This window comes from Callorhinchus milii, unplaced genomic scaffold (genome assembly GCF_018977255.1).
Source record: "Callorhinchus milii isolate IMCB2004 unplaced genomic scaffold, IMCB_Cmil_1.0 Scaffold19, whole genome shotgun sequence".
NCBI lineage: Eukaryota > Metazoa > Chordata > Chondrichthyes > Chimaeriformes > Callorhinchidae > Callorhinchus > Callorhinchus milii.
Genome location: NW_024704760.1, coordinates 8,768,728 through 8,794,736, shown reverse-complemented (window position 1 = coordinate 8,794,736; position 26,009 = coordinate 8,768,728). Strand labels below are relative to the sequence as shown.

The 26,009-nt window shown below is 50.0% G+C and overlaps 1 protein-coding gene across 3 annotated transcripts; it reads left to right on the top strand.

Moving 5' to 3' along the window:
* The first annotated feature begins 15,493 nt into the window (after nt 1–15,493).
* On the top strand, nt 15,494–25,194 carry LOC103179158 (ETS-related transcription factor Elf-3). 3 transcript variants are annotated; one of them, XM_042342169.1, is made up of 9 exons: nt 15,494–15,757; nt 15,984–16,126; nt 18,181–18,411; nt 19,495–19,590; nt 20,424–20,549; nt 21,754–21,846; nt 22,741–22,854; nt 23,156–23,351; nt 24,299–25,194. In XM_042342169.1, exons 2-9 carry the CDS (start codon nt 15,988–15,990, stop codon nt 24,402–24,404), a joined length of 1,101 nt encoding a protein of 366 aa, XP_042198103.1. In that variant the 5' UTR covers nt 15,494–15,757; nt 15,984–15,987; the 3' UTR covers nt 24,405–25,194. The 3 variants fall into 3 exon arrangements, with proteins under 3 accessions (XP_042198103.1, XP_042198102.1, XP_042198104.1); XM_042342168.1 differs by having other exon boundaries at nt 22,738–22,854; XM_042342170.1 differs by lacking the exon at nt 18,181–18,411 and having other exon boundaries at nt 15,513–15,757; nt 22,738–22,854.
* Nucleotides 25,195–26,009: the final 815 nt, after the last annotated feature.

Below are 26,009 nucleotides of genomic sequence, written 5' to 3'. Positions count from 1 at the left end.
TGAACGGTTAGAACCGAACCCCGGGGGCGACTGAAGGCGGTAAATTCAGGACAGATCTGCGGAAACGCTGCCTTCAGTGAACGAGCAGTAAGTGTACGGAACAGTCGCGCTGAGGGAAACGGTGGAAGCAGAAAGAGTTGTTCGTTTCGAGAACAAATTAGATGAATTTCCGACGGAAAGTGTACAGTCTGGGACACGACACGTCAAGCGACTGCCGGCTCGGTGGTGGGCGAACTAGATGGACCTTGGTCTTATTTCGCGAGCAAATCCTTATGTACGTACGGCGCAAAGCCTTGAGCTCTGTCCAGAGGAACAGGTTATAAAAGCCGTCATGTTAAATGCGTACGAACCGTGGTTAGACCGCACTCGATGATGGTGTGGAACCTGAAATTGTGGCTGAATGAAAAAAAAAAGCCCAACGCATTTAATTTATTTGGCTGCTCGTGAATTAATTAATGGGTTTGGTTTATCACTTTTCAGATCGCTTCGCAGAAAATACCGTGAAGTACGATGGCTATGTTTTACGGGCGAAACGCGGCGGCCAGTTGCGCACAGCGGAGTCCCGCACACAGGCGTGGATTGAGTGGCCAGATTGTTAGTGTTGTCTTCCCGTTACAGACTCCAGTTTTATTTAACTGATGGTAAATTACATTGGCTCTGATGAGGAGATGCTTGAACCCTCCAGTGGGCGACGCTGTGGAGACACGGGGGGTCTTCATGAAACTAGACATTTCCCCTCCAGCAACAAACTCTTATAATAATTGGGAAACGCTGAAGATATTGAGTTACCGGTTTATATTTCTTTTATTTCAACTGGTTACATCTACGGTGTCGGCCCGGCTCAGCTGGTGTCGCTCTTGCCTCTGTGGTCGGAGACTGTGGGTTCGAACCCTACCCTACACGTTAGGACTTTGAGCTCACAGTCCAGGCTGACTCGCCACTGCAACAACAACTTGTCTCTTCATATAGCGCCCTTCTCACGGGGTAGCTTCCTGGAGCGCTTGACAGTGGCGGAGTCTGACCCCGAGCCAGGGGGAGAGGGAGGTGGCAGGCGGCAGGTGAAAAGCAAAGGTCTTTTACTTCTCACCCAAAGAACGAGGCTTCACCTCAGCGATGCTGCACAGCAGTTGGTTGTGAGCCCCACGGGCCGTCGGGCTGACCACCAACCGACCGCCCCGCACGGGGGGGGGGGGGGCGCACTCACTGCGGACTCTGGAATCAGCCCGTTGCTGTGAGATGAAACCTGTTCTGCAACTTGGAACTCGTGTGCCTTTGCCTTTGCCCCGTGTGCTTAGCTCTGCTGTGAGCTTGGAGCCTCTCCCGCGCAGACGCAGACTGCGGTGGTCATTTGAAACGTTACATGGGGAATCCCCGGGAAGATCCCCGCCGGGAACGCCCACCCGTTTACCCGAACTGGAATTGAACCCGAGTGCCGAGGTCAGTGTTCTGCCTGCCCTCAGTTCCCGAGATCAGCAGTAGCTGGCGGGTCTACTAAAAACAGTCGATTCTGTTAATCAGTAAAATCTGACGGCCGGTTTCACTCAACCGAATGGTGTCAGTGAAATCTGACCCTCCAGCACTTGTCAATCTTTCCGTTGATTTCCACAGAATGTCTGTCGGACATCAAGTCCTGGATGAGAGCTGACTTTCTACAGTTGAACGTCAACAAGACCGAGGCTCTCCTGATTGACTCCCGTCAGCGCCTCCTCACCTCAGGCGCTGACAGCATCACCGTCCATGGTTGCACACTCCACCTCGCTGAGCCAGTCCGGAACCTTGGGTCTTGTTTGACCCTCAACTATCCTTTCTACCCCAAATTCGTGCCGTGACCCGCTCTGCCTTCCCTCACCTCCGCAACATCGCCTGACTCCGCGACTGTCTCACACCGCAGGCCGTGGAGACCCTCACACACGCCTTCATTACATCCAGGCTTGACTATACAAACTCCCTGCTTGTCGGGCTCCCCATCTCCTCCCTCCACAGACTGCAGATCATCCAGAACTCTGCAGCCCGTGACCTCCCGCACCAAGCTCCGCGATCCTATCACCCCCATCATCGCCCGACTCCACAGAGGATACAGTTCAAGATCCTTGTCCTCACCTTCAAAGCCCTCCATGGCCTTGCTACTCCTACCTCTGTGATCTTCTAACCCTCTACCATCCTGCCCGCTCCCTCCGCTCAGCGGGCTCCGGCCTGCTTCACGTCCCCCGCCTCGCCCGCTCCATCATTAACGGGCGGGCTTTCTGCCACTCTGCCCCCACCCTCTGGAATTCCCTTCTCGCAGTCCCTCCACCTCGCCCCCTCCCTTCCAAGACCCTCATCAAGACCCTCCGCTTCGACCGTGCCTTCGATCACCCTGCTTCACCCCCCTGCCCTCCACCCTCCCAGAATCCCGACCCCCAGCTCGGGTCCAAAACACTGACTGTCCAGCGACTTGGGACATCCTCCCGATGTGAAAGATACTGTACAAATGTAATTTAGTTGTTGTAGATGTCAGATAAGTGGGTTTATCAATTACGTCATTGTTTATTCTTCGCACGGTACCTGCTGTCTAGCCTGGAGGCCAGAGTCAGGCTCGTGGGGAAGATACAACCCAGGGCAAAGATCCATGTGCTGTTCGCAAATGTTGTCCTTTACCTTGTGGCCGTGTGCGTGGGTGTGTGGGTGTGTGAGAGAGACGTTGTTGTGCACAATGTAGCTCCTGTGCTTTCCCAGGAAAACAGACGCCACACTTGACACTAATGCTAATAATCCTTGCCTTTCATATCGCACCTTATGTTATTGAAAGCACCTCATAGAAATTACAGTCCAGGGTAGTAATTGTAGGCTAACGTGGCAGCCAGTTGCACGCAGCAATGTCCCACAAACAGACGTGAAGTGAAATGTAATATATTATGCTTTTTCACGTAATAAAGCGTTATAAAAATGTGAGTTGCCACAGTCCTGGACTGATACTCCAGTGCAGTGCCGGGGGAGCAATGCATTGGTGTCCTCAGATGAGATGTTTAGCTGACGTCCCATCTGTGCCTGTTCAGGTGGACATTAAAGATCCAATGTCACTATTCAAGAAGGGAATGGAGTTTCTTTCACCAGATGTCCTGACTAACAATGCCCCGAATAAGATTGATCACTCACTGCATTACTGCTTATCGTTGGGCACAAATAGCTACTGAGTTTGCCAACAAACCCACATCCTGTGAACCCCTCTGAGATGTCTCGACGATGTGAAAAGGCGCTATATCGACTGCAAGGATTGTTATAAGTTCATTGATTATCCTTTAACTCTTTGACTATTCTGGCACTCCTCCCTCCCAGCTCAGTACAGAGTCTCAGCGCTGCGTACGCTGAGCTTAATTGTTCTGTCTTTTGGAACTGACTTCAATCACATTCCTATTGAGCAATGTTTCTCCCCATCGTACAACAGGTAGAGCCAGTTTCCTGATTGTGGGTGAATTTCCTTCCTTACAGTAAACATACCTGATTTAACTATTCAGGTGCCACAGTCCTGAAATTCCACCTTCATAGAATCATAGAATCATAGAATTATACAGCGCAGAAGGAGGCCATTTGACCCATCGTGTCTGTGCTGGCTCTTTGAAAAGAGCTATCCAATTCAATCCGATTTACTTATATGAACCCCCCAGATCTCTCTGTTCCTTCACGTCCTTTAAGATTGTACCATCAGCTTATATTGCCTTGTCATAGCCTGTGACACCATTTTGCCTTAATGTTTTTAAGACGCCGCGGAATTGTGAAAAAATCTTTAATTTCCGGGTTTAATTTGAAGCCTTTTTTTAAGATTAACAATACAACAATAGGGCTTATATTTATGCAGCGCCTTTCGTGTATGGAGGGCATTTGAAAGTGCTTCACAGTGCTGGCTGGGCACCGAGCTGGGGGTGGGAGCCAAGGGGGGGGGGGGGGGTGGATGATGACTGAAAGCATGATCAAGGAGGTACATTTTTAGACATGCCTTAAAGGAGGAGTGGGGGAGATTTTAACCATTTAGTCCCAGCCTGCTTCACGTCCCCCGCCTCGCCCGCCCCACCATTGGTGGGCCTTCGGCCACTCTGCCCCCACCTTTTGGAACTCCATCCCACAGTCCCTCCGCCTCGCCCCTTCCTCGCCTCCTTCAAAACGCATCTCAAGACCCTCCTCTTTGACCGTGCTATCGATCATCCTCCTTCCCCCCCCCCGGCCTCCACCCTCCCCAAACCCGACCACCAGCTCGGGTCCGAAACACTGTCTGTCCGACGCCTTAGGACATCCTCCCAATGTGAAAGGCGCTATACAAATGTCATTTTGTTGTTGTTGATCTCTGGAATTCCATCACGAAACCCTCCGACTCAACCTGGAGGTCTACAGTATTGTTACTGTTATTTCTTTCTATTCAAAGACTCTGTCTCTGTATTCTCCTCTCCATTACCCATCCTCTCTATCACTGTGAGAGACTCATGCCTCCTTTCCTCTCGGTCTCTCACTAAATATTCTAAATACAAGAAGTTACCAGTCTGGCCCTGGGACATTTATAATAATAATAATAATAATCATCTTGCATTTGTTATAGTGCCTTATCATGTCTTCTAGTCATCTCAAATAGAAATACTGTAAAATGAATGGACTGTATATTTTGTGGGTGAAACGCGGCAGCCAATTATGCGCAGCAGTGTCCCACGAACAGTTGTGGATTGAGTGACCAAATTATTATTATATTTTGTTGGAGGGATTATTATCCCCGGGAAAGCAATCTGCCAATCGACTAACAACCGAGTTCCGACTTACTGCTAGTAAGGAAACTTGTCCAACGTTTCGCCCTGCCAGGGATCAAACCCAGGTCCTCTCACTTGTGAGGCGAGTGCTCTAACCACTAAGCTACAGGACTCTAACATCTGTGCTTTATCTGCTTGGAATTCCCTTATTTAATTTGAAAAGAGAAGGGAGTTTCTCCTGGTCAACAATTCCCCCAAATAAAACTGGTCACTCACTCCATGGCCGTTTGTGGGACAATGCTGCGCGCAACTGGCTACGAATACGCAGAGTATTTGTATCCACTTTGTGAAGTGCTCTGAGATATTTTAACTTTGCTGATGTTATATCAAACGTGAGGATTATTCTTCTTCTTGCGATGGAAAATGAGCGGATCAGTAAGCTGAAGGAGACAAACACACGTAATGCTCTGTTCCTGTTAGTCATCAGTGTTGTGGCTTCAACCACATCGTAATAAAGGATCTCACAGTCTTGTGCAATTGAACAAATTGTCCAACCAGTGAGCATTCAACACATATTCACTCTTGTTCCCAACGTCACTAGGAAGCACTCCCTGAACAGGTGTAACAGAGGGCAGTTACCCTCCCATACAGGACTCTTCGCTCCCCTGATTTGGGTGACTGCCTGAACACCACTCACCCCCCCGCCCCCACTCCCCCCCTCGCCCCAACGCCCCCCCTCCTCCCCTCGCCCCCACTCCCCCCCTCGCCCCCACTGCCCCCTCGCCCCCACTCCCCCCTTGCCCCCACGCCCCCACTCGCCCCCACTCCCCCACTCGCCCCCACTCCCCCCCACTCCCCCCCTCGCCCCCACTCCCCCCCTTGCCCCCACTCCCCCACTCGCCCCCACTCCCCCCTCGCCCCCTCCTTTCATGTCAGGAGGATGTATCAAAGCGTTTCACAGATTTGCTGTAAAAGTAGTGACTTGTAGGAAAGTAATCTTGTAGGAAAGTGCAACAGCCAATTTATGATTGCGACATTCCTCAAACAGGCATGTTGAGTGCAGAAGCTGTTTTGCAGAGTAAAGTCCATAGGCAGCCAAGAGGTAAATTACCAATTTATCTGGAGGTTTGTTGACCCCAAACCAGGGAAAGTCCCTTCTCGTTTTTTTGAACAGTGTTGTGGGATCTTTAACATTCACCTGAAGAAAATGTAGACAGGTCCTCAATCTTAGTGTCTCACCCAAAGAACAGCGCCTCTGATAACGCACCCACAGCACAGCGCAGGAGCTAACAATAACGTCCTAAATGCATTCTGACCTCAGAGATAACCCAGGGTTCGAATACACCGTCCTGACTTGTGTATTTGTGCCTTAACTCCTGAGTTGAAAACTCCTGAATCCTCCTGACGTGAAAGGCCGTCAGGAGACAGAAGTGATTTGTTATTGTTGTTGGCACTCAGTTAGAGATCAGCTTGGTATTGGCTTGAAATAGCACCTGAGCCCTTTTGTGACAAGACCGGCTCCCCATTTTGGTGTCTCTGTTTCTGTTTTTGTTCAGCCGGGTGTACGATGCAGACCGAAACCCATCACTATGGTTAGGAGTATCCAAACCAAACTGAGAATTCCATGAATCCCACTTACACATGGAAATCCCAGAGAGAGATTGTTGGAATGGAACGCACACTCTCTCCCTGCTTACCTAATTCCAGAAAGTATTAAGCGCAGGTTGGCCAAAGCCAAGGCTTGGGGGACCCCAGAGTGTGCGTTCAGATAACTGCCGGAGTCTGACCAGGTAAAACCACCGCATAGCTTGCCGTTGATATCGCTGTCTGGCAAGCTTTCCCGCTGCTTGTCCAGCTAAAACCATCCTACCTGTTCGGGCTTTGGCTTGCAAGGTTAACAGGGGCTGAGTGGAATGACTCCCTGCCCCCAGTGACAGGTCTGCCCTTCCAGGTCTAGGCAATGAGCCAGGCTGTGCTGTGCTGTGCTGTCATCAGCAGAACCCTGGAATACCGTGGACCGGCCGGGCTCAGGAAGTGGAGTAGAGATTGTCACGAAAGGGATTGGGTGGGGTGTGAGAGGGAGCCTGGTGCTGTGGGTGGGGCGGGGGGGTTGGTATTGGGTTGGGTGGGTCGGGCTGGTGCTGGGAATGGTGCTGGGGGGGAGAGGCTGGTGCTGGGTGGGAGTGTCCTGCCCCCCCCCCCCCCCCCCACTGTGTTGGGTGCCCGAGGCTGTGTAACATGAACCTGGTAATACCTGCTCACTCCCGAGTCTCCTGACATCACTGTTCCTGACCTACTCCCCACTCCCTCCCCAGGGCCCCACAGAGCGGTACTGGCTCTCAACTGTGACTTTGCACTTTTCCATTTCCGTCTCTGGATAGCTAAGTCTCTCAGACGCTACCCCGAGGGTGACCCTGTTAAATGCAAGTTGTTGTTGTTGTTGTTGTTACCGACAAGAATTTAACATGTAGAAAAGCCCAATGGGTGTCTCAAAGGCCAGAGAGCTCTGACCTCTCGTGTTCACCTGAAAAGATAGCAACAAAATTGTCCCCGTTAATCGAGAAGGACTTTGTCAAGTTCACTCCGTATGTGATAAAACAGAAGTCGCCGGGAACTCTCAGCAGGTCAGGCAGCATCTAAGGGCAGAAGAAAGTAAGTTAACGTTTCAGATCGATGACCTTTCGTCTTCGTTTATTCTGGGCCGTTGCGGGCCCCAGGGCTTGGCTTTCAGGACCATGTGTTGGGTTTCCTCTCCTCGGCCTCTGAGGCAGAAGATTGTGGGTTCAGGTCCCACGGTGGGACATGAGCTCGCAGGCCAGGCTGACACTGAGTCGATGCAGTGCTGGGAAGCACAAGATCCCAGGGCACAATTCTTAAAAAGAGAAGGGAATTTCTCTTCCCCTAGTGACCCGGCCAACAATCCACAACATAAAATCCCCAAAACACTTCCTGACTGTTGGTGGGACATCGATACGGGCAAATTGGCTGCTGCGATTGCCTGCAAACACATACAATAGAAACAACCTGTAGTAAACTTTACAAATGTTTTGACGTGATGAGGTGCTGTATCAAATGGCAGGATTATTAGTAAAGGTTTGAATCTAGTTTCTGGTGAGTGTGAGCACAGAGCACAGGACAGTGCATAGGGCACAGAGCACAGGGCACAGAGCACAGACAGAGTGTGGGCACAGGGCACAGAGTGTGAGAACAGGGCATAGGGCAAAGCGCACAGGGCAAAGGGCACAAGGAACAGAGCACAGGGCACAAGGCACAGGGCACAGAGCACAGGACACAGTGTGTGAGCACAGGGCACAGAGCACAGGGCAGAGCACAGGGCACTGAGCACCGGGCAGAGCACAGGGCATAGAGCACAGAGCACAGGGCATAGAGCACAGGACACAGTGTGTGAGCACAGGGCACAGAGCACAGGGCACAGAGCACAGGGCACAGAGCACAGACAGAGTGGAAACACAGGGCAGAGAATGTCAGAACAGAGCACAGAGAACAGGGCACAGAGCACAGGGCACAGAGCACAGGGCACAGAGTATATAAGAACATAAGAAAGGAGCAGGAGTAGGTCATTCGGCCCCTCGAGCCTGCCCCACCATTTAATAAGATCATGGCTGATCTTCTAACGTAATTCCATTTACCCGCCCTATCCCCATATCCCTTATTCCCTTTAGTTTTTAGTTTTTAGTTTTTAAATCTATCGATCTCGGAGTGTGTGCACAGAGCACAGGGCACAGACCGTTCACAGAGCACAGGCAGGGCAGAGGGTACGGAGCTGAAGAGGCTCAATGGCAGACTGAATTCGAGCAGCAGGAGGCTGACTGATGTTGGGTGCTGGAGGCTGGAGCATTGGCAATGGCTTAAATACAGTTAAATACACTGTATTTAACCATTGCTGCCCAGCCAGCGGTGTTAAGTCCTCCCAAAGTGACAGGCGCGATACAAATATGGATTGTATTGTAAACTGTGTTGTATTCTCTGTGTCCAGCACACAGCCGCCTCCTCTATCTCCCCAGCATTACACCTGGCCTGATGCTGATATTAAGTGAAATGTTTCCAATGTCCATCAATGACAGCCCCCTCCCCTCTCCTCCCCCACCCTCACTCTGATAAACAAAAATAACCCGAAGTTGAAGGAACTTTACTGTGTAAGAAAGAACTACACATACACGACTCACCACAAGTGGACAAGAGTACAGTAACAGCAACCGGCATGAAATCTCCGCGTGTTTAAAACCATTGTCAGGGATTAAACAGGAGGGCAGGACCTGACCGGTGATTGGGTTGGGAAAAGCTGCTTCACCAGCGAGCTTCTGTGGTCTGTAACACCACAATGTCTCAGTGCTTCACAGGCCATTGCCGTCGGTTGTAGTGACTGTGGATTTTGTAGGTAAACAGTGCAGCTAAATTAATTTAAAATAAACAGTGACTTGCATTTGACGCAGCACATTTAACGTAGAAAGGGTGTCTCAAAAGTGCTTCACAGGATATACTGTAAAGTGGAGTGACTGTGTTCTTGTGCGTGACACTCTGTTGTCAGTTTTCATAATATAACGTCTCACGAACAGCCACGGAGCGAGTGACTGATTTTTATTTGGTGCTTATTTTTAGTGGACCAATTCTGGTTGTTAGTCGATTGTTGGATCGCTTTTTGGGGGTAATAATCCCTCCAAATTAAAAATAATAATAATTTAATTACTCAATCCATGACTGTTTGTTGGACACTGTTGTGCGTGATTGCTGCCCACAAAATATACAGTCAATTCGCTTGACGGTATATCCTGTGAAGCGCTTTGAGACGTCTCCAAGACGTGATAGGGTGTTATATCAAATGCAAAGATTATTATTATATTATTTTAACGTCCACCTGAGCAGGCAGCCGGGAGAGTGAGGTTAAATCTGAAGGACATCACCTGTGACATTGTGGGGCTGCCCACCCATTGCACTGGAGCGTCAGCCTGCACTGCAATGTGGTAATCACCATGTAACCCATACAGTAATCATATGGACTTCACTTACGTCATGAAGGAGGAGTGCGGACCCGCCTAGGGTGTGTTCAGGGAACTTTTTCTGACCAGGACAATTTCAGGACAGAGACCAGGAACGTTGACTTTACCCAGAAGGTAATTAGTGACAGGAACAGGGGTTGCCAGGAAGCGGTGGCAGATTGGCTCTACCTAAAGGGCTCGGGATTGTCGGGCAAAGCGAGTGGGCGCTGACTTGGCATAAGACCTCCGCGTGTTTAAAACCATTGTCGGGGCTTAAACAGGAGGGCAGTGCCCGACCGGTGATTGGTGATATCGTAGCTGTCAACGGGGTGGTGTGTGTTGGAAGCCCTCGGAAAATTCCCATATAGCCAGCACCCCCACCCCCCACCAGCAACGGTGTTTGAGGTCAGGTTAGTGGGACCCATTTAAAAAGCAGCTCAATGTTGTGATGGGGGGAGGGTTGGGGAGCGTCCCAGAGGGAGGAGATACAGATGAGCCGAAGGGCCTTCTTCACCCAGACTGACCTTGTGATCTCAGAGAGGGGAAACTTGGGGTTGGTCTTAAATGTGGTCTTAATTTTGAAGCCAGTTTGAAAATAGTTTTGAAAATAAACTACACAATACCAGCTTGACAATGAAGATACCGTTTAAGACTTGTGTAAAACGTGGCTCTCTGAGAATCTAACATGTCGCAGTGTCTCGTAGTGAGGTCTCTCTCCCCAGCGCAGTGTGTGTCTGACACAGTCACTGAGACCACCATTAGCCGCAGTACAGTACACAATCACAGACGTCAGTTAGACACAGTGCTGGGGGATTGCTGCATTGTCGGAAGTACCGTCCTTTGGATGAGATGTTAATCTAAGGTCCCATCTGCTTCTTCAGCTGGACAGTAAAGATCCCACGGCGCTATTCAAAAAGAGAAGAGTTTCTCCCGACGTCCTGACCAACAATCCCCCAGGAAAAAATAGCTCGTTCACTACGGGCTGTGTGTGGGACGTTGCTGTGTGCAAGTTGGCTGCCCCGTTCGCCTACATTCACATTCTCTTCATGGTAAATCTTGTGAAGCACTTAAGAGGTGCGGTGTCAGATGTAAGAGTGATTAATATTTGGGAATTGTGAGACCAACCAGAGAGCTCCAGGCTCACCGATGTTTCCACAATCAAAACAAGCGTCAGAGACTGTGGGTGATTCTAAAATTAACAATAATCCTGTTATGGTTGAAATATTCCGCCCAGCCTCCAAGGACAATAAGATTGCACAAAATCACTGTTTCCAGCCGTGCACATGTCTCTGTTTTTAGTACAAGTAAAACTGTCAGCCTGACTCGGAGCAGCACCACTCATCTCTGAGTCAGAAGGTTGAGGGTTCAAGCCTCATTTTGGAACTTTGAACTCACAGTCTAAGCTGACGCTCCAGTCTTGGGGCTCTATAAATATAATTTTGTTGTTGTTGGTGTTGTCGTGGGGTATTCTTCATCGTCAGAGGTCCTTCAGATGCGACGTCAGTTAAACTGAGGCCCCGACTGCCTTTTCAGGTGGTCGTTAAAGATCCCCTGGCACTATTTATTCAAAAAGAAGGGAGTCAAGCCAACGAAATGCTGTGAAGCGTCCCCCTGAGTATCAATTGTAAGGACTATTATCATCATGAATAGCTACTATATTTTAGGCTTCAAAGCAGGTACACTAAATGTCCAACATGTGCTGACTCTGAATGTTGGCTTGGAATAGAGTGTTTCAAAAAATGTTTTGACGTGGACCTTTAGCCTTCTGGACAGGCTCCCCAAAGGATGGGGTCTCCAATCATGCAGCATGTCCCAGCGCGTTGCTGGATTAGCTGCTGCATTTGCCTCCAAATACACAGTCCTGTAGCTCAGTGGTTAGAGCACTCGCCTCGCAAGTGAGAGACCTGGGTTCGATTCCCGGCAGGGCGAAACGTTGGGCAAGTTTCCGTACTCCACACGCCTCTGTTTACATAGCAGTAAGTAGGAAGCCGGTTGTTAGTCGATTGGTGGATCGCTTTTCTGGGGTTAATAATTCCTTCAAAAAAATAATAAGTTGGTCACTTCAATCCACGACTGTTTTTGGGACGCTGCTGTGCACAATTTGCTGCCGCGTTTCACCCACAAAATATACAGTTAATTCACTTTACAGTGTATTCTGTGAAGCGCTTTAAGCCGTCCAGAAGACATGATAAGGCGCTGTATCAAATGCAAGGATTATTATTATTATTATTATTATCACAGCAATTAGCAGTGAGTGCTTTGAGATGTTTGAATGTGGCAAAGGTTCATATAATAATCTGTGAGGATTTGCACTGCTCATCCTGCAGGGGGCAGCAGAGAGCCACCATCTGTTACCTGGTACAGGTGTGTGCTGCTACCTGGTACAGGTGTGTGCTGGTACCTATTACAGGTGTGTGCTGTTACCTGGTACAGGTGTGTGCTGGTACCTATTACAGGTGTGTGCTGTTACCTGGTACAGGTGTGTGCTGGTACAAGTGTGTGCCAGTACCTATTACAGGTGTGTGCTGTTACCTGGTACAGGTGTGCGCTGTTACCTGGTACAGGTGTGTGCTGGTACAAGTGTGTGCCAGTATCTATTACAGGTGTGTGCTGTTACCTGGTACAGGTGTGTGCTGCTACCTGGTACAGGTGTGTGCTGGTACAGGTGTGTGCTGTTACCTATTACAGGTGTGTGCTGTTACCTGGTACAGGTGTGTGCTGTTACCTGGTACAGGTGTGTGCTGTTACCTGGTACGGGTGTGTGCTGTTACCTAGTACAGGTGTGTGCTGTTACCTGGTACAGGTGTGTGCTGTTACCTAATACAGGTGTGTGCTGTTACCTGGTACAGGTGTGTGCTGGTACAGGTGTGTGACAACCAGGTGCTAAGCGACAGCAGTGACAAACCACAGTCACAGTGGGGAGTGGGCAGGTCACCCTGAGTCACTCAATAATAATAATAATAATCCTCGCATTTGATATAGCGCTTTTCCCGTCTTCTCGACGTCTCAAAGCGCTTCACAGAATATACTGTAAAGTGAATTGACTGTGTATTTGTGGGCGGAACGCGGCAGCCAATTGCGCACAGCAATGTCCCACAAACAGTCATGGATTGAAAATGACCAATTTATTATTGTTTTTGGTTTTGGAGGATTATTATTAGGCTCTGTGTGGAGTAAGGAAACTCGCCCAAGGTTTCGCCCTCTGCCTGGAACTGAGCCCAAGTGCCTCGAGTGCTCTAACCACTGAGTTACAGGACTCCGCTCAACTCCAACTCCACTCAAACCCCCAGCCCTAACTCCCAGTGCCCCCCATCTCATAAATTACATACCCCACCCCACCCCCTCCTCACGGGTGGGGGGGCACTGCAAACAGCAGCAGTTCCATTTGAAAGAGAGTTTAAACATTTCTTTATCTATTCCCATTGTGGATTCCCCACTGAAACGGACTCCATAACATTGAACACGTTACCAAACAGATGTACGTTGTGTTTGTGTGTGTGTGTGTGTGGGGGGGGGGGGGGGGGGGTGGGGTGTAGGGTAGGGGAGGGGGGGTGAAGGTGTGTGTGTAGGGGGGGGGTGTAGATGTGTGTGTGTGGGTATGTGGGTGTGTGTGTGTGTGTGAGGGGGGGGTGTAGGTGTGTGTGTGTGGGGGGGGGGGTGTAGGTGTGTGTGTGGGGGGGGTGGGTGTAGGTGTGTGTGTGGGGGGTGGGTGTAGGTGTGTGTGTGGGGGGGGTGGGTGTAGGTGTGTGTGTGGGGGGGGTGGGTGTAGGTGTGTGTGTGGGGGGGGGGGGGTGTGGGTGGGAGGGGGGTGAGGTGTGTGTGTAGGGGGGGGGTGTAGATGTGTGTGTGTGGGTATGTAGGTGTGTGTGTGTGTGTGAGGGGGGGTGGTGTGTAGGCGTGTGTGTGTGTGGGGGGGGGGTGTAGGTGTGTGTGTGTGGGTGTGTGTGTGTAGGGGAGGGTGTAGGTGTGTGTGTGTGGGGGGGGGTGGGTGTAGGTGTGTGTGTGGGGGGTGGGTGGGTGCAGGTGTGTGGGGGGGGGTGGGTGTAGGTGTGTGTGTGGGGGGGTGGGTGTAGGTGTGTGTGTGGGGGGGGGTGGGTGTAGGTGTGTGTGTGTGGGGGGGTGGGTGTAGGTGTGTGTGTGGGGGTGGGTGGGTGTAGGTGTGTGTGTGTGGGGGGGGTGGGTGTAGGTGTGTGTGTGTGGGGGGGGTGGGTGTAGGTGTGTGTGTGGGGGGGGGTGGGTGTAGGTGTGTGTGTGGGGGTGGGTGGGTGTAGGTGTGTGTGTGTGGGGGGGTGGGTGTAGGTGTGTGTGTGGGGGTGGGTGGGTGTAGGTGTGTGTGGGGGGGGGTGGGTGTAGGTGTGTGTGGTGTGGTGTGGGTGGGGGGGGGTGGGTGTAGGTGTGTGTGTGGGGGGGGTGGGTGTAGGTGTGTGTGTGGGGGGGGGGTGGGTGTAGGTGTGTGTGTGTGGGGGGGGGTGGGTGTAGGTGTGTGTGTGTGGGGGGGGTGGGTGTAGGTGTGTGTGTGTGGGGGGGGGTGGGTGTAGGTGTGTGTGTGTGGGGGGGGTGGGTGTAGGTGTGTCTCTGGAACTCTATCCCCCAGTGCCTCTTCCCTTTCCTCCTTCACGGCCGGTCTCAAGACCTTTCTATTCACCTCCCCTCTCGACCATCTCCCCCCTCCTCGCCCCCTCCCTTCCCTCCCCTCACCCTGACCATCTCCCCCCTCCTCGCTCCCTCCCTTCCCTCCCCTCCCCTGACCATTTCCCCCCAATGCTCGGGTCCTGACCCAACTGTACAGCGCTTTGGGACATCCTCCCGACGTGAAAGGCGCTCAATAAATGGAATCTTGTTGTTGTTGTTGTTGTTGGGGGGGGGCAGTGTTAGTGGCAGTGTGTGTGTGGGGTTGTGTGTGTGTGTGGGGGTGTGTGTGTGTGTGGGGGTGTGTGTGTGTGTGGGGGGGGTGTGTGGGGTGTGTGTGGGTGTGTGTGTGGGGGGGCAGTGTTAGTGGCGGTGTGTGGGTGTGTGTGTGGGGGGGGCAGTGTTAGTGGCGGTGTGTGGGGGTGTGTGTGTGGGTGTGTGGGGGGCAGTGTTAGTGGCGGTGTGTGGGTGTGTGTGGGGGGGGGAGTGTGGGGCAGTGTTAGTGGCGGTGTGTGTGGGGGTGTGTGTGGCGGTGTGGGGGGGCAGTGTTAGTGGCGGTGTGTGTGGGGGTGTGTGGGGGGGGCAGTGTTAGTGGCGGTGTGTGGGGGTGTGTGTGGGGGTGTGTGTGTGGGTGTGTGTGTGTGTGGGGGGGTGTGGGTGTGTGTGTGTGGGGGTGGGTGTGTGGGTGTGTGTGTGTGTGGCGGTGTGTGTGGTGTGTGTGTGGGGTGGGGGGTGGGGGGGGTGTGGGGCAGTGTGTGGCGGTGTGTGTGGGGGTGTGTGTGGCGGTGTGTGTGGGTGTGTGTGTGTGTGGCGGTGTGTGTGGGGGTGTGTGTGGCGGTGTGTGTGGGGGTGTGTGTGGGCGGTGTGTGTGGGTGTGTGTGTGTGTGTGGCGGTGTGTGTGGGGGTGTGTGTGTGGGGGTGTGGGGGGTGTGTGTGGGGGTGTGTGGGGGTGTGTGTGGGGGTGTGTGTGGGGGGGGTGTGGGGGGGGGTGTGGGGCAGTGTTAGTGGCGGTGTGTGTGGCCTCAGGGAGACTTCCCTCTATGTAAATGCAGTGCCGGTGCTGTCACTGGGAATTCCCCTCCAGGTGGCGTCTCCACTTCAACTTCACCTCGTGATCACTCGGCTATATATACCCACAGCCCAACCCAACCTCACACTGTCATCCTCAGCACAGACAGAGGGGTAGAGACAGAGAGCCACAGACAGAGGGGTAGAGACAGAGAGCCACAGACAGACAGACAGACACCGGTCAGTGTGTGAGCCCAGAGCGGGTGTGTGGCTGTGAGGTTCTACCTGGACTTCGGAGATTACCAACACCGAGTGTGTCCGTGTGTGTGTGTGTGTCCGTGTGTGTGTTTTGCTGTCACTACACCAGGATCACATCACATCCACTTCAGAGCGAAACAACACCCCTTAAAGACGGTACGTAGACTTTGGTTGTAGTTGTATCGGGAGTATTGATTTTTTTTTAAAAAAAAAGCAAAGTAACAGTGACTGTTTTTAAACGAACCGGGTTTAATTTCCGGTTGCAATCTGTAAAGCGCATTTTTTTTTCGTGAAACTGATCATTTTTGCGGGGGGGGGGGTGGGGATAAACGATTCCGTGTGTTTGTTTTACCAAACGTCAGACCCTCTGTGTCCTCGGCAGCTCGATGGCTTCCGTGTACGGGATCGGCAGCATCCTGACCGACGTGATGCGCTCGGTCTATCAGACTGAGGAGAACCAGGCTGGGTGCCCCAACAGCCGAGAACACTGCAGCAACTCAACCCTGCTTTCTACAGACTTACTGGGTAAGAGATTCACACACACGCACTGGGTAAGAGATTCACACACACGCACTGGGTAAGAGATTCACTCACACACACTGGGTAAGGGATTCACACACACGCACTGGGTAAGAGATTCACTCACACGCACTGGGTAAGAGATTCACACACACGCACTGGGTAAGAGATTCACTCACACACTGGGTAAGAGATTCACTCACACACTGGGTAAGAGATTCACTCACACACTGGGTAAGAGATTCACACACACACACTGGGTAAGAGATTCACACACACGCACTGGGTAAGAGATTCACACACACGCACTGGGTAAGAGATTCACACACACGCACTGGGTAAGAGATTCACACACACGCACTGGGTAAGAGATTCACACACACACTGGGTAAGAGATTCACACACACACTGGGTAAGAGATTCACACACACACACTGGGTAAGAGATTCACTCACACACACTGGGTAAGAGATTCACACACACACACTGGGTAAGAGATTCACACACACGCACTGGGTAAGAGATTCACACACACGCACTGGGTAAGGGATTCACACACACACACTGGGTAAGAGATTCACTCACACACTGGGTAAGAGATTCACACACACACACTGGGTAAGAGATTCACTCACACACTGGGTAAGAGATTCACACACACGCACTGGGTAAGAGATTCACACACACGCACTGGGTAAGAGATTCACACACACGCACTGGGTAAGAGATTCACACACACGCACTGGGTAAGAGATTCACACACACGCACTGGGTAAGAGATTCACACACACGCACTGGGTAAGAGATTCACACACACACTGGGTAAGAGATTCACACACACACTGGGTAAGAGATTCACTCACACACACTGGGTAAGAGATTCACACACACACACTGGGTAAGAGATTCACTCACGCACTGGGTAAGAGATTCACTCACACACTGGGTAAGAAATGCGCACACACACACTGGGTAAGAGATTCACACACACACACTGGGTAAGAGATTCACACACACGCACTGGGTAAGAGATTCACACACACACACTGGGTAAGAAATTCACAGATATCCTTCAATTTAGCGTAGCGCTTTTCGTGTCAGGAGCATGAAGCAAAGTGCTTTGCAGGATTTAGTGAAAAGTGGAGTGAACAATTTTCTCTAAGGGACTGTCAGCCAAGACATTGGGCAAGAGCTACACAGAGTGATAACAGCACAAATCGGAGCATTTGGCAGGGAGAGGAGAGAGACCGAGTCACACACCACACTTTGAATAAGAGAGAGAGAGAGAGAGAGAAAGAGAGTCAGATATATGTGTATGTAACATACATGTCAGTTGCAAGAGAGACGTGGACCGGCAGGAGTGTAGATGGAGTAAGGTTAGGAGTGGTAAAAAGTTTAAAAACAATGAGACTAAGTACAGGCGTGAAGTTAAAGAAAATGGGAGTGATTTGGAAACCACCCTCCAGAGAGAAATCCTCTGAGGAGCTTTTGTCTTTAGTTGACTCACTTTAGTGCTGAACCTTCCTGTACGTTTATGTTGTAAATGATTGAGATAGATTGTGAGGTTGTAAACGTGGAGGAGGTTATTTGATGCAGATGAAAGTCTTGCAAAATCAATCAATCATAACGTTGCTATTATAATATATTTTGTAATCTGACTGGCTCCTGGCAAGTGCTTGCCGATGGGAATAATAATAATCCTTACATTTGATACAGTGCCTTATCAACGTCTTTGAGATGTCTCGAAACGCTTCACAGGATACACCCAAAAGTGAATTGACTGTATATTTTGTGGGTTTGTGTGTGAGACACAGTGCTCCCATTGCAACCTGAATGTGCAGATGTCTCAAACTAATTTCAGCCACAATTCTAAAGATTTCTTTAAGATGCTGTGGTCGGGTTGAGGTTGGTGGGTTGGTAGCATCTGGATGTTTGTTTGAGACGAGACTTTGCTAGAAACTTTGCAAATGAGGTGGTTTAGCTGAAGTGAAGCTGTATGGACTGGACTATCTGTATTAAGGTCAGTGCTAATGGCCCCTCCTCCCCCTCGCCCTGTGTAGGTACCTCGTCCTGGCTCCAGCTGGACCCTCGGCTGTGGAGCAGACTGCAAGTGCTGGAATGGCTGGCTTACCACGTGGAGAAGCACAAGTACGATGCCAATAACATCGACTTGAGCTTGTGTGACATGGACGGAGCCACACTGTGGGGGTTGTCGGGTAACCAGCTGGTGGTGATCTTTGGCCCATTGGGAGAGGAGCTGTACCGCAGCTTGCACAGCCTCAACAGAGCCAGTGAGTGATGCCCTCGCTGTCTCATGATCCACCGAGTGATCACGTAGTTTCTTCTCTGTCACTCTGTGTTCCCATAGCCACTGTGTTCCCATAGCCACTGTGTTCCCATAGCCACTGTGTTCCCATAGCCACTGTGTTCCCATAGCCACTGCAGTGGGACCTGACTGTAGAAATTATTGATTGAAATCAAAGCCAATGTGATGGGCGTTAGCCTGCAAGACTGCTTTTGTCTTCAGATTCAAGACTGTGCAAGTGTAGAAGAAAGGGAATTCTTCAATCCGGTCTCAATTCAGAAGCTGGTTTTCTTCCTCTTGTTCTTAAAAAGAAACCAATCTTCAAAGTCAAGGCTGTTTAATAGCTTTCCTTGATTCTGTGTCATCTTAAGTTGTAAAACTGTTTGGTCTCGGAGGTTAAGACAGTGAGCTTATTGCGAGCAGTTGCCAAAGCCTGGGCTAACGGTGACTTTAGACTCTAGTACGTATCAGACATTGCCGTTCCTGATCATACTGCACTGCTTTCTGAGAAACCTGGAGAAATGAAGGCTTGTGGTGGTCAGATGGTGACTGGTGTTAGAGGTTAGATTCTGGGCATTTACACTAACACACTTAGTGCTCTTCAACATCAGAGACCTCGCTTATTCCCTGGGGTAAAATGAATCTATCTACTATCTACAAAATACAGTCACAGAACTTCACAATATATTCTTTGAGATGTCCTTTTTGGTGTGAAAGAGCGCTATATCTAATGTAAGGCTTGTTTATTTTTGTGGCATTTCCTTAGTGCATTCTCAACTTAATTCAGAGTAGTGCAAAAGTAAATTCTTTGGGCTACAGTTTGGGCAGTGGGGGGGTCAGTAACTTGGTTCAGTTGATAGTAAATGTTGTTAAGGAACAGGTGAATGAAATCCTGCAGATTTTACCCTGATATTCAATGCCCCAAAATGCAAAACACACTGACTTCTATTTATTCCCGCTGCCCTGAGGGAGGGCTCAGGGGGAGGATTACAGAGTGCTAGGAACCCTCTGACTGATGTTGAGGAAGGGTGAGGGAGCCCTGCGCTGATGCTGCTTCTGTTGGTTTCAGGTCTGGATTTGACGATGGGCGAAGACTTCAATGACATTTTCCTGCAAGGTATCCTCGGAGAAGAGAGTGATGAGAAGTTGCTGGATACTGTGATTAGTGAGTGTATGACCTTTCACCTCTGAGTGCCATGTCTATCACTTATTTATTGATCATTTTCTGTACATTAGCAATCTCTACCAGGCACTGAAATTACTCCAGAACTAAATGTCTGCTCTGAGACGCCACAGACAGACACCAGAAGTGCCCTAACGCAGCACATCACATCTATAATTTATTTAAAATAATGTTCAAATGCTTAAGCTGACAATGATTTTTTTTTTGATTGAAACATTTTCCTGTGATTTCAGCAATTTAGATCAGAATGACGTTTAAAATGACGTTCAAGTGATTGTAAGGCAGAGAAATGTGTTCAGGGAGACAGCCAGACTGAGGCCTGAAATTCCACTTATTCTTAGCCTGAGAGACCATCTTGGCATAAAGTGAAGAAACATTGTGCTGAGTTGTGGAAAAAACATTTCAATTTGACTTTTTGAAATTGCGGAAAAAAATGACTTTCAAATTAAGAGTGGATTGAATGATTGTCTAACATTCTGCGGCATCTTAACTTTCAAGACAAAATGGTCTCACAGGATGAGACTAGGTGGAATTTCAGGTCTGAAGGACTGTGAGTATGGGGCAAAGGAACACCTAAACTCACCTTCAGTTCAGGTGATCAAGCCGACCCTGGGAATGGATTGTCTTATTTGTGCCCTTTGTGTCTCGTGTTCCCCAAATACAGGGTCGAGTTGAGATTGTTTTGGATTCAGTATTCAGGTGCTTAGTTATCACACACTATCTGTCTCACAGCTTTGTGTAAATCTAAAACTACACTCAGCAGCTCTCCAAAGAGCGCTTGACTCTGACTGACGACCGATTTGCTTTGCTCTCAGCCTGGAATGAATTGGTCAACGAGGAGCCGACTGTGGACTGGAAGGCATTGTCTGATTTCCAGTTGAGTGACCCCGGCTATGAATCCGCACCCACCTCCCCAGACAGTATCGGCAGCTCCAATGCAGGTATGCTACAACAACAACTTGCATTTATATCGTGCCCTTCATGCAGGGTAGTGTCCCTGAGCGCTTTAGCTTTCACATCAAACTTATATAATGGGGTTGACACAAACTCAGCCTCCTTACATGACTGTGGGCAGCAATAGACTCAATTCAACTATGATTGTCAACAACACATAATGAACCTTGCTTGAGAATACATTAGGTAGAATGTAGTGGCGTTGTGATCAGAACAATGTAGGGAAGGGCACAGCACCTCAGGAAGGATATACTGTATTGTCCCTGGAGGAGGAGCACCACAGATTCGCTAGAATGATACCAGGGCTTAAAGGGTTAAATTATGAGGACAGGTTTCATTCCCTTGAGTTTAGAAAGTTTAGGGGTGATCTGATTGAGGTTTTTAAAATAAAAGGGATTTGATAAGGTAGCTACAGAGAAACTATTTCCTCTGGTGGGGGAATCCAGAACAAGGGGTATAATCTTAAAATTAGAGTTAGGCCATTTAGGAGTGAAATCAGGAGACACGTTTTCATCCAAAGGCTAATGGAAATCTGGAACTCTTCCCCCAAAGGCTGTGGATGTTGGATCCATTCACATTTTTAAGGCTGAGGTGGATAGATATCGGTTAGGTCAGGGTATCGAGGGATATTGGGCAAGGGTGGGTAATTGGAGTTGAGGTGCCGATGAGCCATGATTTTATAGAATGGTGGAACAGGTTCGAGAGGCTGAATGCCTTCCTCCTGTTTCTATGTTTCTAACTAATCTAGGAGGGACATTAATCTATGTGGCTGCTGTAATTTGCGAATAGTTAAACTTCTCCTTCATAGACTTGGGAACTATAGATCTGGTAGGATCAAGGTTGGCCACTTAATCACTACCATCTCCCTACACTGTATACATCTCAGTGAGGCTGCAGTTTTACTTTCAGAAGCACTGAGACAGCAGAGCAAGAGGACATAGGTTCAGTTTTGCAAAGGATAATTTCAGAGCAGATACCAGGAAGGTTTTCTTTGCTCAGAAGGTAATTGAGGATTGAAATAGGCTATCAGGAAGTGTTGAGGACAGGACACTGCCTTTTTATATATTTTTAAAAAAAGGCTGCATGGTGTGAAGGGAGGGCAGGAAGGTGTGAGTTCTGGAAGTTTAAATGGGCCGAACATTCTTCACCTGAACCTCTTGTGACGACGCTATGAAATGCTTTGTTTCTCAGGTTCTTTGGTCTCCCAGGCTCCTAACTCTCCAGACTCCGGTGGAAGTGAATCAGACACTGAAACAACAAATGCCCAATACAAGTCTTCAAATGGTAAATATCTCTGGTTGTATTGGGGTGGGGGTGGGGGGATAGAGAAAGCGGGGGGGGGGGGGGGGGCGGGAAGAAGTTCTACATATTCTGAGGTGTTGTGCTTTGGTGGGCACAGTAAAATGAGGTGCCAGTTCAGGAGCATGTTAAAGATCCTGTGAAACTATTGGAATTGTGAACAGTTTCTCCTGGTGTCCTGGTCACCATTAATCCCCCAGATTAAGAACACTACGTGGCTGTTTGTGGACAATTCTGTGTGCAAATTGACTGCTGAATGTGCAAACAAATAGTTTATAGGAGCACTTTATGATATTTTGAGGCGATCTATCACAAGTGAAGATCAACCTTGTAATTGTAAGGGGCTGTGGTGCTCACACTGTGGTATTTGGGAAAGTGGTGGGGGTTGGATTTTGGTTGTGTTCATGATCCTGATAGCTGTCACTCAACCTTTGTGTAAGGAGATACTTCCTGGTTTCTGTCCTAAAACTGCCTCTTGGTGCCCTCTCCTCCCAGTGCCTTGTGCATGTGACGTGTGAATTTATGATGATAGCAAGTTGCTGAAATGTTGGTGACTTTACTCTCACGTACAAGACCCAAGGTCCATCCTTAAATGGGTCACATATAATGAGAGAATGATAAAGAAACACTTTTTTCCCTGGGCGTTACTACAGTATCAATAAGCTTATCTAATCAGTCTGAACCTTGAAGTTTTGAGTACATCGCTGTTTGGTTGGCAGCCTGGCTCTAGTCAATAATTGAATCACTGTTTCAGAAGCATTCCGCCCTATCTGAGTGCCTCGCTGTCTCGCTGGATAAAGTGGCTAAATCCCCATCAGACTGACTAAGCTGGTACGCAATTTGTCTGAAGCCTAATGTGATTTTTTTTTTAATCAGAAGAATTTCGGAAGATTTCGCTGAGCAACTGCAAACCGCTGAAGCGAGGCCGAGGGAGACCCCGCAAAGTGACCTGTGAGGAGAGGACATGTCTGGAGGGCAGGAAGAGCAAACATTGTAAGTGAATCTGGGGTTGGCACTGCCCTGGCAGCCTGTGCCCAGAGACGCGGAGCTCCGCCAGAGCGTACCCTCGCTCGCTCACTCTCATCACAGCGCTCCCTGCCCCATCACAGCATAGCAAAAAGACCTTTCCCCCCCCCACCCCCCACACCCCACGTTCAAACTGTGCTCTGCACCATACAGGAAGGACAAGCCCGTCGAGCTGCCGTCTCCCCAGGCAGGGATTAGGGGAGCTTCAGATCATGTTGTGTTGGTTTTACCCTGATTGTAAATGTGCCCTTTCTCCTGTGGTTGGCAGCGCCCCGGGGCACACACCTCTGGGAGTTTATCCGAGATATCCTGCTTCGCCCAGAGACCAACACTGGCCTCTTGAAGTGGGAGGACCGGTCGGAAGGCATCTTTAAATTCCTCAAATCAGAGGCCGTCGCTCAGCTCTGGGGAGAGAAGAAGAAAAACAGCAGCATGACATATGAGAAGCTGAGCCGAGCCATGAGGTGAGCGGAGGAGAGACCACATCGCCCTTGCCCCCCACAGCCCTCGCCCCCCCGCAACACTCTTCCCCCCCCCCCCCCCCCACACTGTTAGTGATTTCATCAGCAGCATCTCGTCCCTTCAGGTTCCCAGAAATCTGTGCGTAAGAGCAAGGTGACAGCCTGACAATCTACTGCTGGGTCAAAAGGTTGTGGGTTTGAGCCCCAAGTTGGGGATTTTGAACAGTCTAACCTCATCTCCTCTCCAGTGCAGCGCTGGGGGAACACTGCATTGTCTGAGTTGCTGTCCTTCAGCTGAGACGTTAGACTGAGTTCCCACTTGTCTATTCAGGTGGATGTTACATATCCTGTGGCGCTATTTGAAAAAGAGAAAGAAAAGTTTCTTTCTCCCGGTGTCCTGGCCGACAATCCCACAAATAATGCTTCATAGTTGTTTGTGGCATGTCACTGTGCACAAACTGGCTGCTGCCTTCGCATACAAAATACACAGTCGTTACTCTGCAGTCAGTCTCCCATCCACCACCATCCATAAAATCCAAATCATTCAGAGCTTTGTCGCCTGCATTCTTACCCACACGAACCTCCGCTCCCCGATCACCCCAATCCTTGCCAGACTGCACTGGTTCCCTATCCCAGAGAGGATCGACTTCAAGATCCTCACCCTTGTATTCAAGTCCCTGCACTCCTCTGCACCCTCCGACCTCTCTGACCTCTCTCCTCAAAACAGTACCCGTTGTCTTCATTCCTCCGGCGCTATATAAATCCAAGTTGTTGTTGTTCCTGGGAAGTGCTTTAAGATGTTACATGATAAGCATGGCTGTGTAAGATGGAAGGATTATCATTGTTGAGGAGGTTGCCCTTACCAGCTGGATCTGTAGGGAGAGACAGGGACCTGACTTTCTGTTCTAATGTGTTTGCTTCTCCTACCGCCCCCCCCCCACCCCTCCCAGATATTACTACAAGCGGGAGATCCTCGAGCGAGTGGATGGGAGGCGTCTGGTCTACAAATTCGGGAAGAATTCCAGTGGTTGGAAATTGGGAGATCTGCGAGCTTGACCTTGGAAAAGAGATGCAGAGGTTTGACGCACTTCTGTTTGCCGGCAAACAGGGACAATAGCTCACCTCAGCCACGAGCCACCTTTACGCACTTGGGTTCAGGTGCTACTCGTGGGCTTTTACTAGTGTGAAACCCGATGGATGCGGTATTTTTGTGTGGTTCTCTTCAGACTCCAGCCTTTTGAGGGCAAAGTGTGCGTGCTGTCAAGGTGGCACGGGAAACAGTAAGCCTATATTTTGGCTAACGTAGGTTATTAAAACCAATTGAACTGTTTATTGGGACCAACCGGCAAGCTACAGGCACGGCACAAGCGGGAAGGGTGGCGGGAACGGAAGGAAAGATGTGGCCTTTATCTCACTCTCGCTTTGTGCTGGAGCTCAGTGCTGTGTCGGTTTGGCAGTATGTGCTGTGATTGTACAGAGGAAAATGTTGATAACTTTGCAGGGTGTGTGTTTTTTTTTGGTTTTTTTTTTTTTGCTTAACGCTTAAAAAGTGTATTTTGTATAGAGTGCCCTCTGCGGCGGTTCTTGTGTGCGCGGCATGTAGATATGGTAATGCTTTCAAGGATCTTATTATGAAGAGGGAAATGAAGCAGCTGGCCTGTGGAGCTGCCCTGAAAACACGAGTTGTATATAGAGCCAGAGGTAAATACCTCGCACGCGGGAGAGATTTTCTAAGAAATTTAAGTCACCCCCTAAAAAAAAAACCCCCATGTAATTCTGTGTCCGCGTGTCTTTATACATTTTTTATGGATTATTAATATTTTGCAAATAAAAACGAAGCCAGAAACCCGGCTGCAGGAGTATGAATTGGGACGGGGGGGGCGGGGGTGGGCTGTGCGGGGCGGGGGTGGGCTGCGAGGGGCGCACTCATTTTCAAATCCCTTCATGCCCTGGCACTTCCCTACCTGTCCGACCCCAACCCAGAAGCCAATGCCTCTGCTTGACTGGCTCGGGCCTTCTGTATGTCCCCGTGCCCTCCATTCTACCATCGATGGCCGCGTTTTCAGCCACTACCCCCAAAACTCTGGAACACTTTTCCTCTATACCTCCGCCTTGCCCTTCATCTCTGATATTTCGACACTCCTTACATCTCTCTGCCTCTGCTCTGATCGCCTCATCATCCTGGGCGACTTTAACCTGCACTTCACCCCCTCCTGCTCCATCTCCTCAGACTTCTCTTCCCTGCTCTCCTCACTCAACCTCTCCCTCCACATAAACTCCCCCACTCACAGTCACGGCCACCCACTCGATTTGGTGATCACCCGGGGCCTCAGTGTCTCGGATGTCACTATTACCGACAAGGCCATCTCTGACCACTACTTCATCTCCTTCACCACCTCCACCCCCCTCCCCACCTCCACCAGACCCACCACCATCTTCTACCGCCCTTGGAAGAAGTTACCCCCACAATCCCTAACCGATGCCTTGGAGTCCTCTGAACTCCTCTCCCTCTGGCCTTCAACCCTCACCGACCCCTCTTCTCCTCTCTCCCTCCTCCACAATACCCTCTCCTCCACACTCGATACTCTTGCCCCCATCACTTCCCGCACTGTCTCCTACTCCCGCTCCTCCCCCTGGTACACCACCCACCTCCGCTCACTG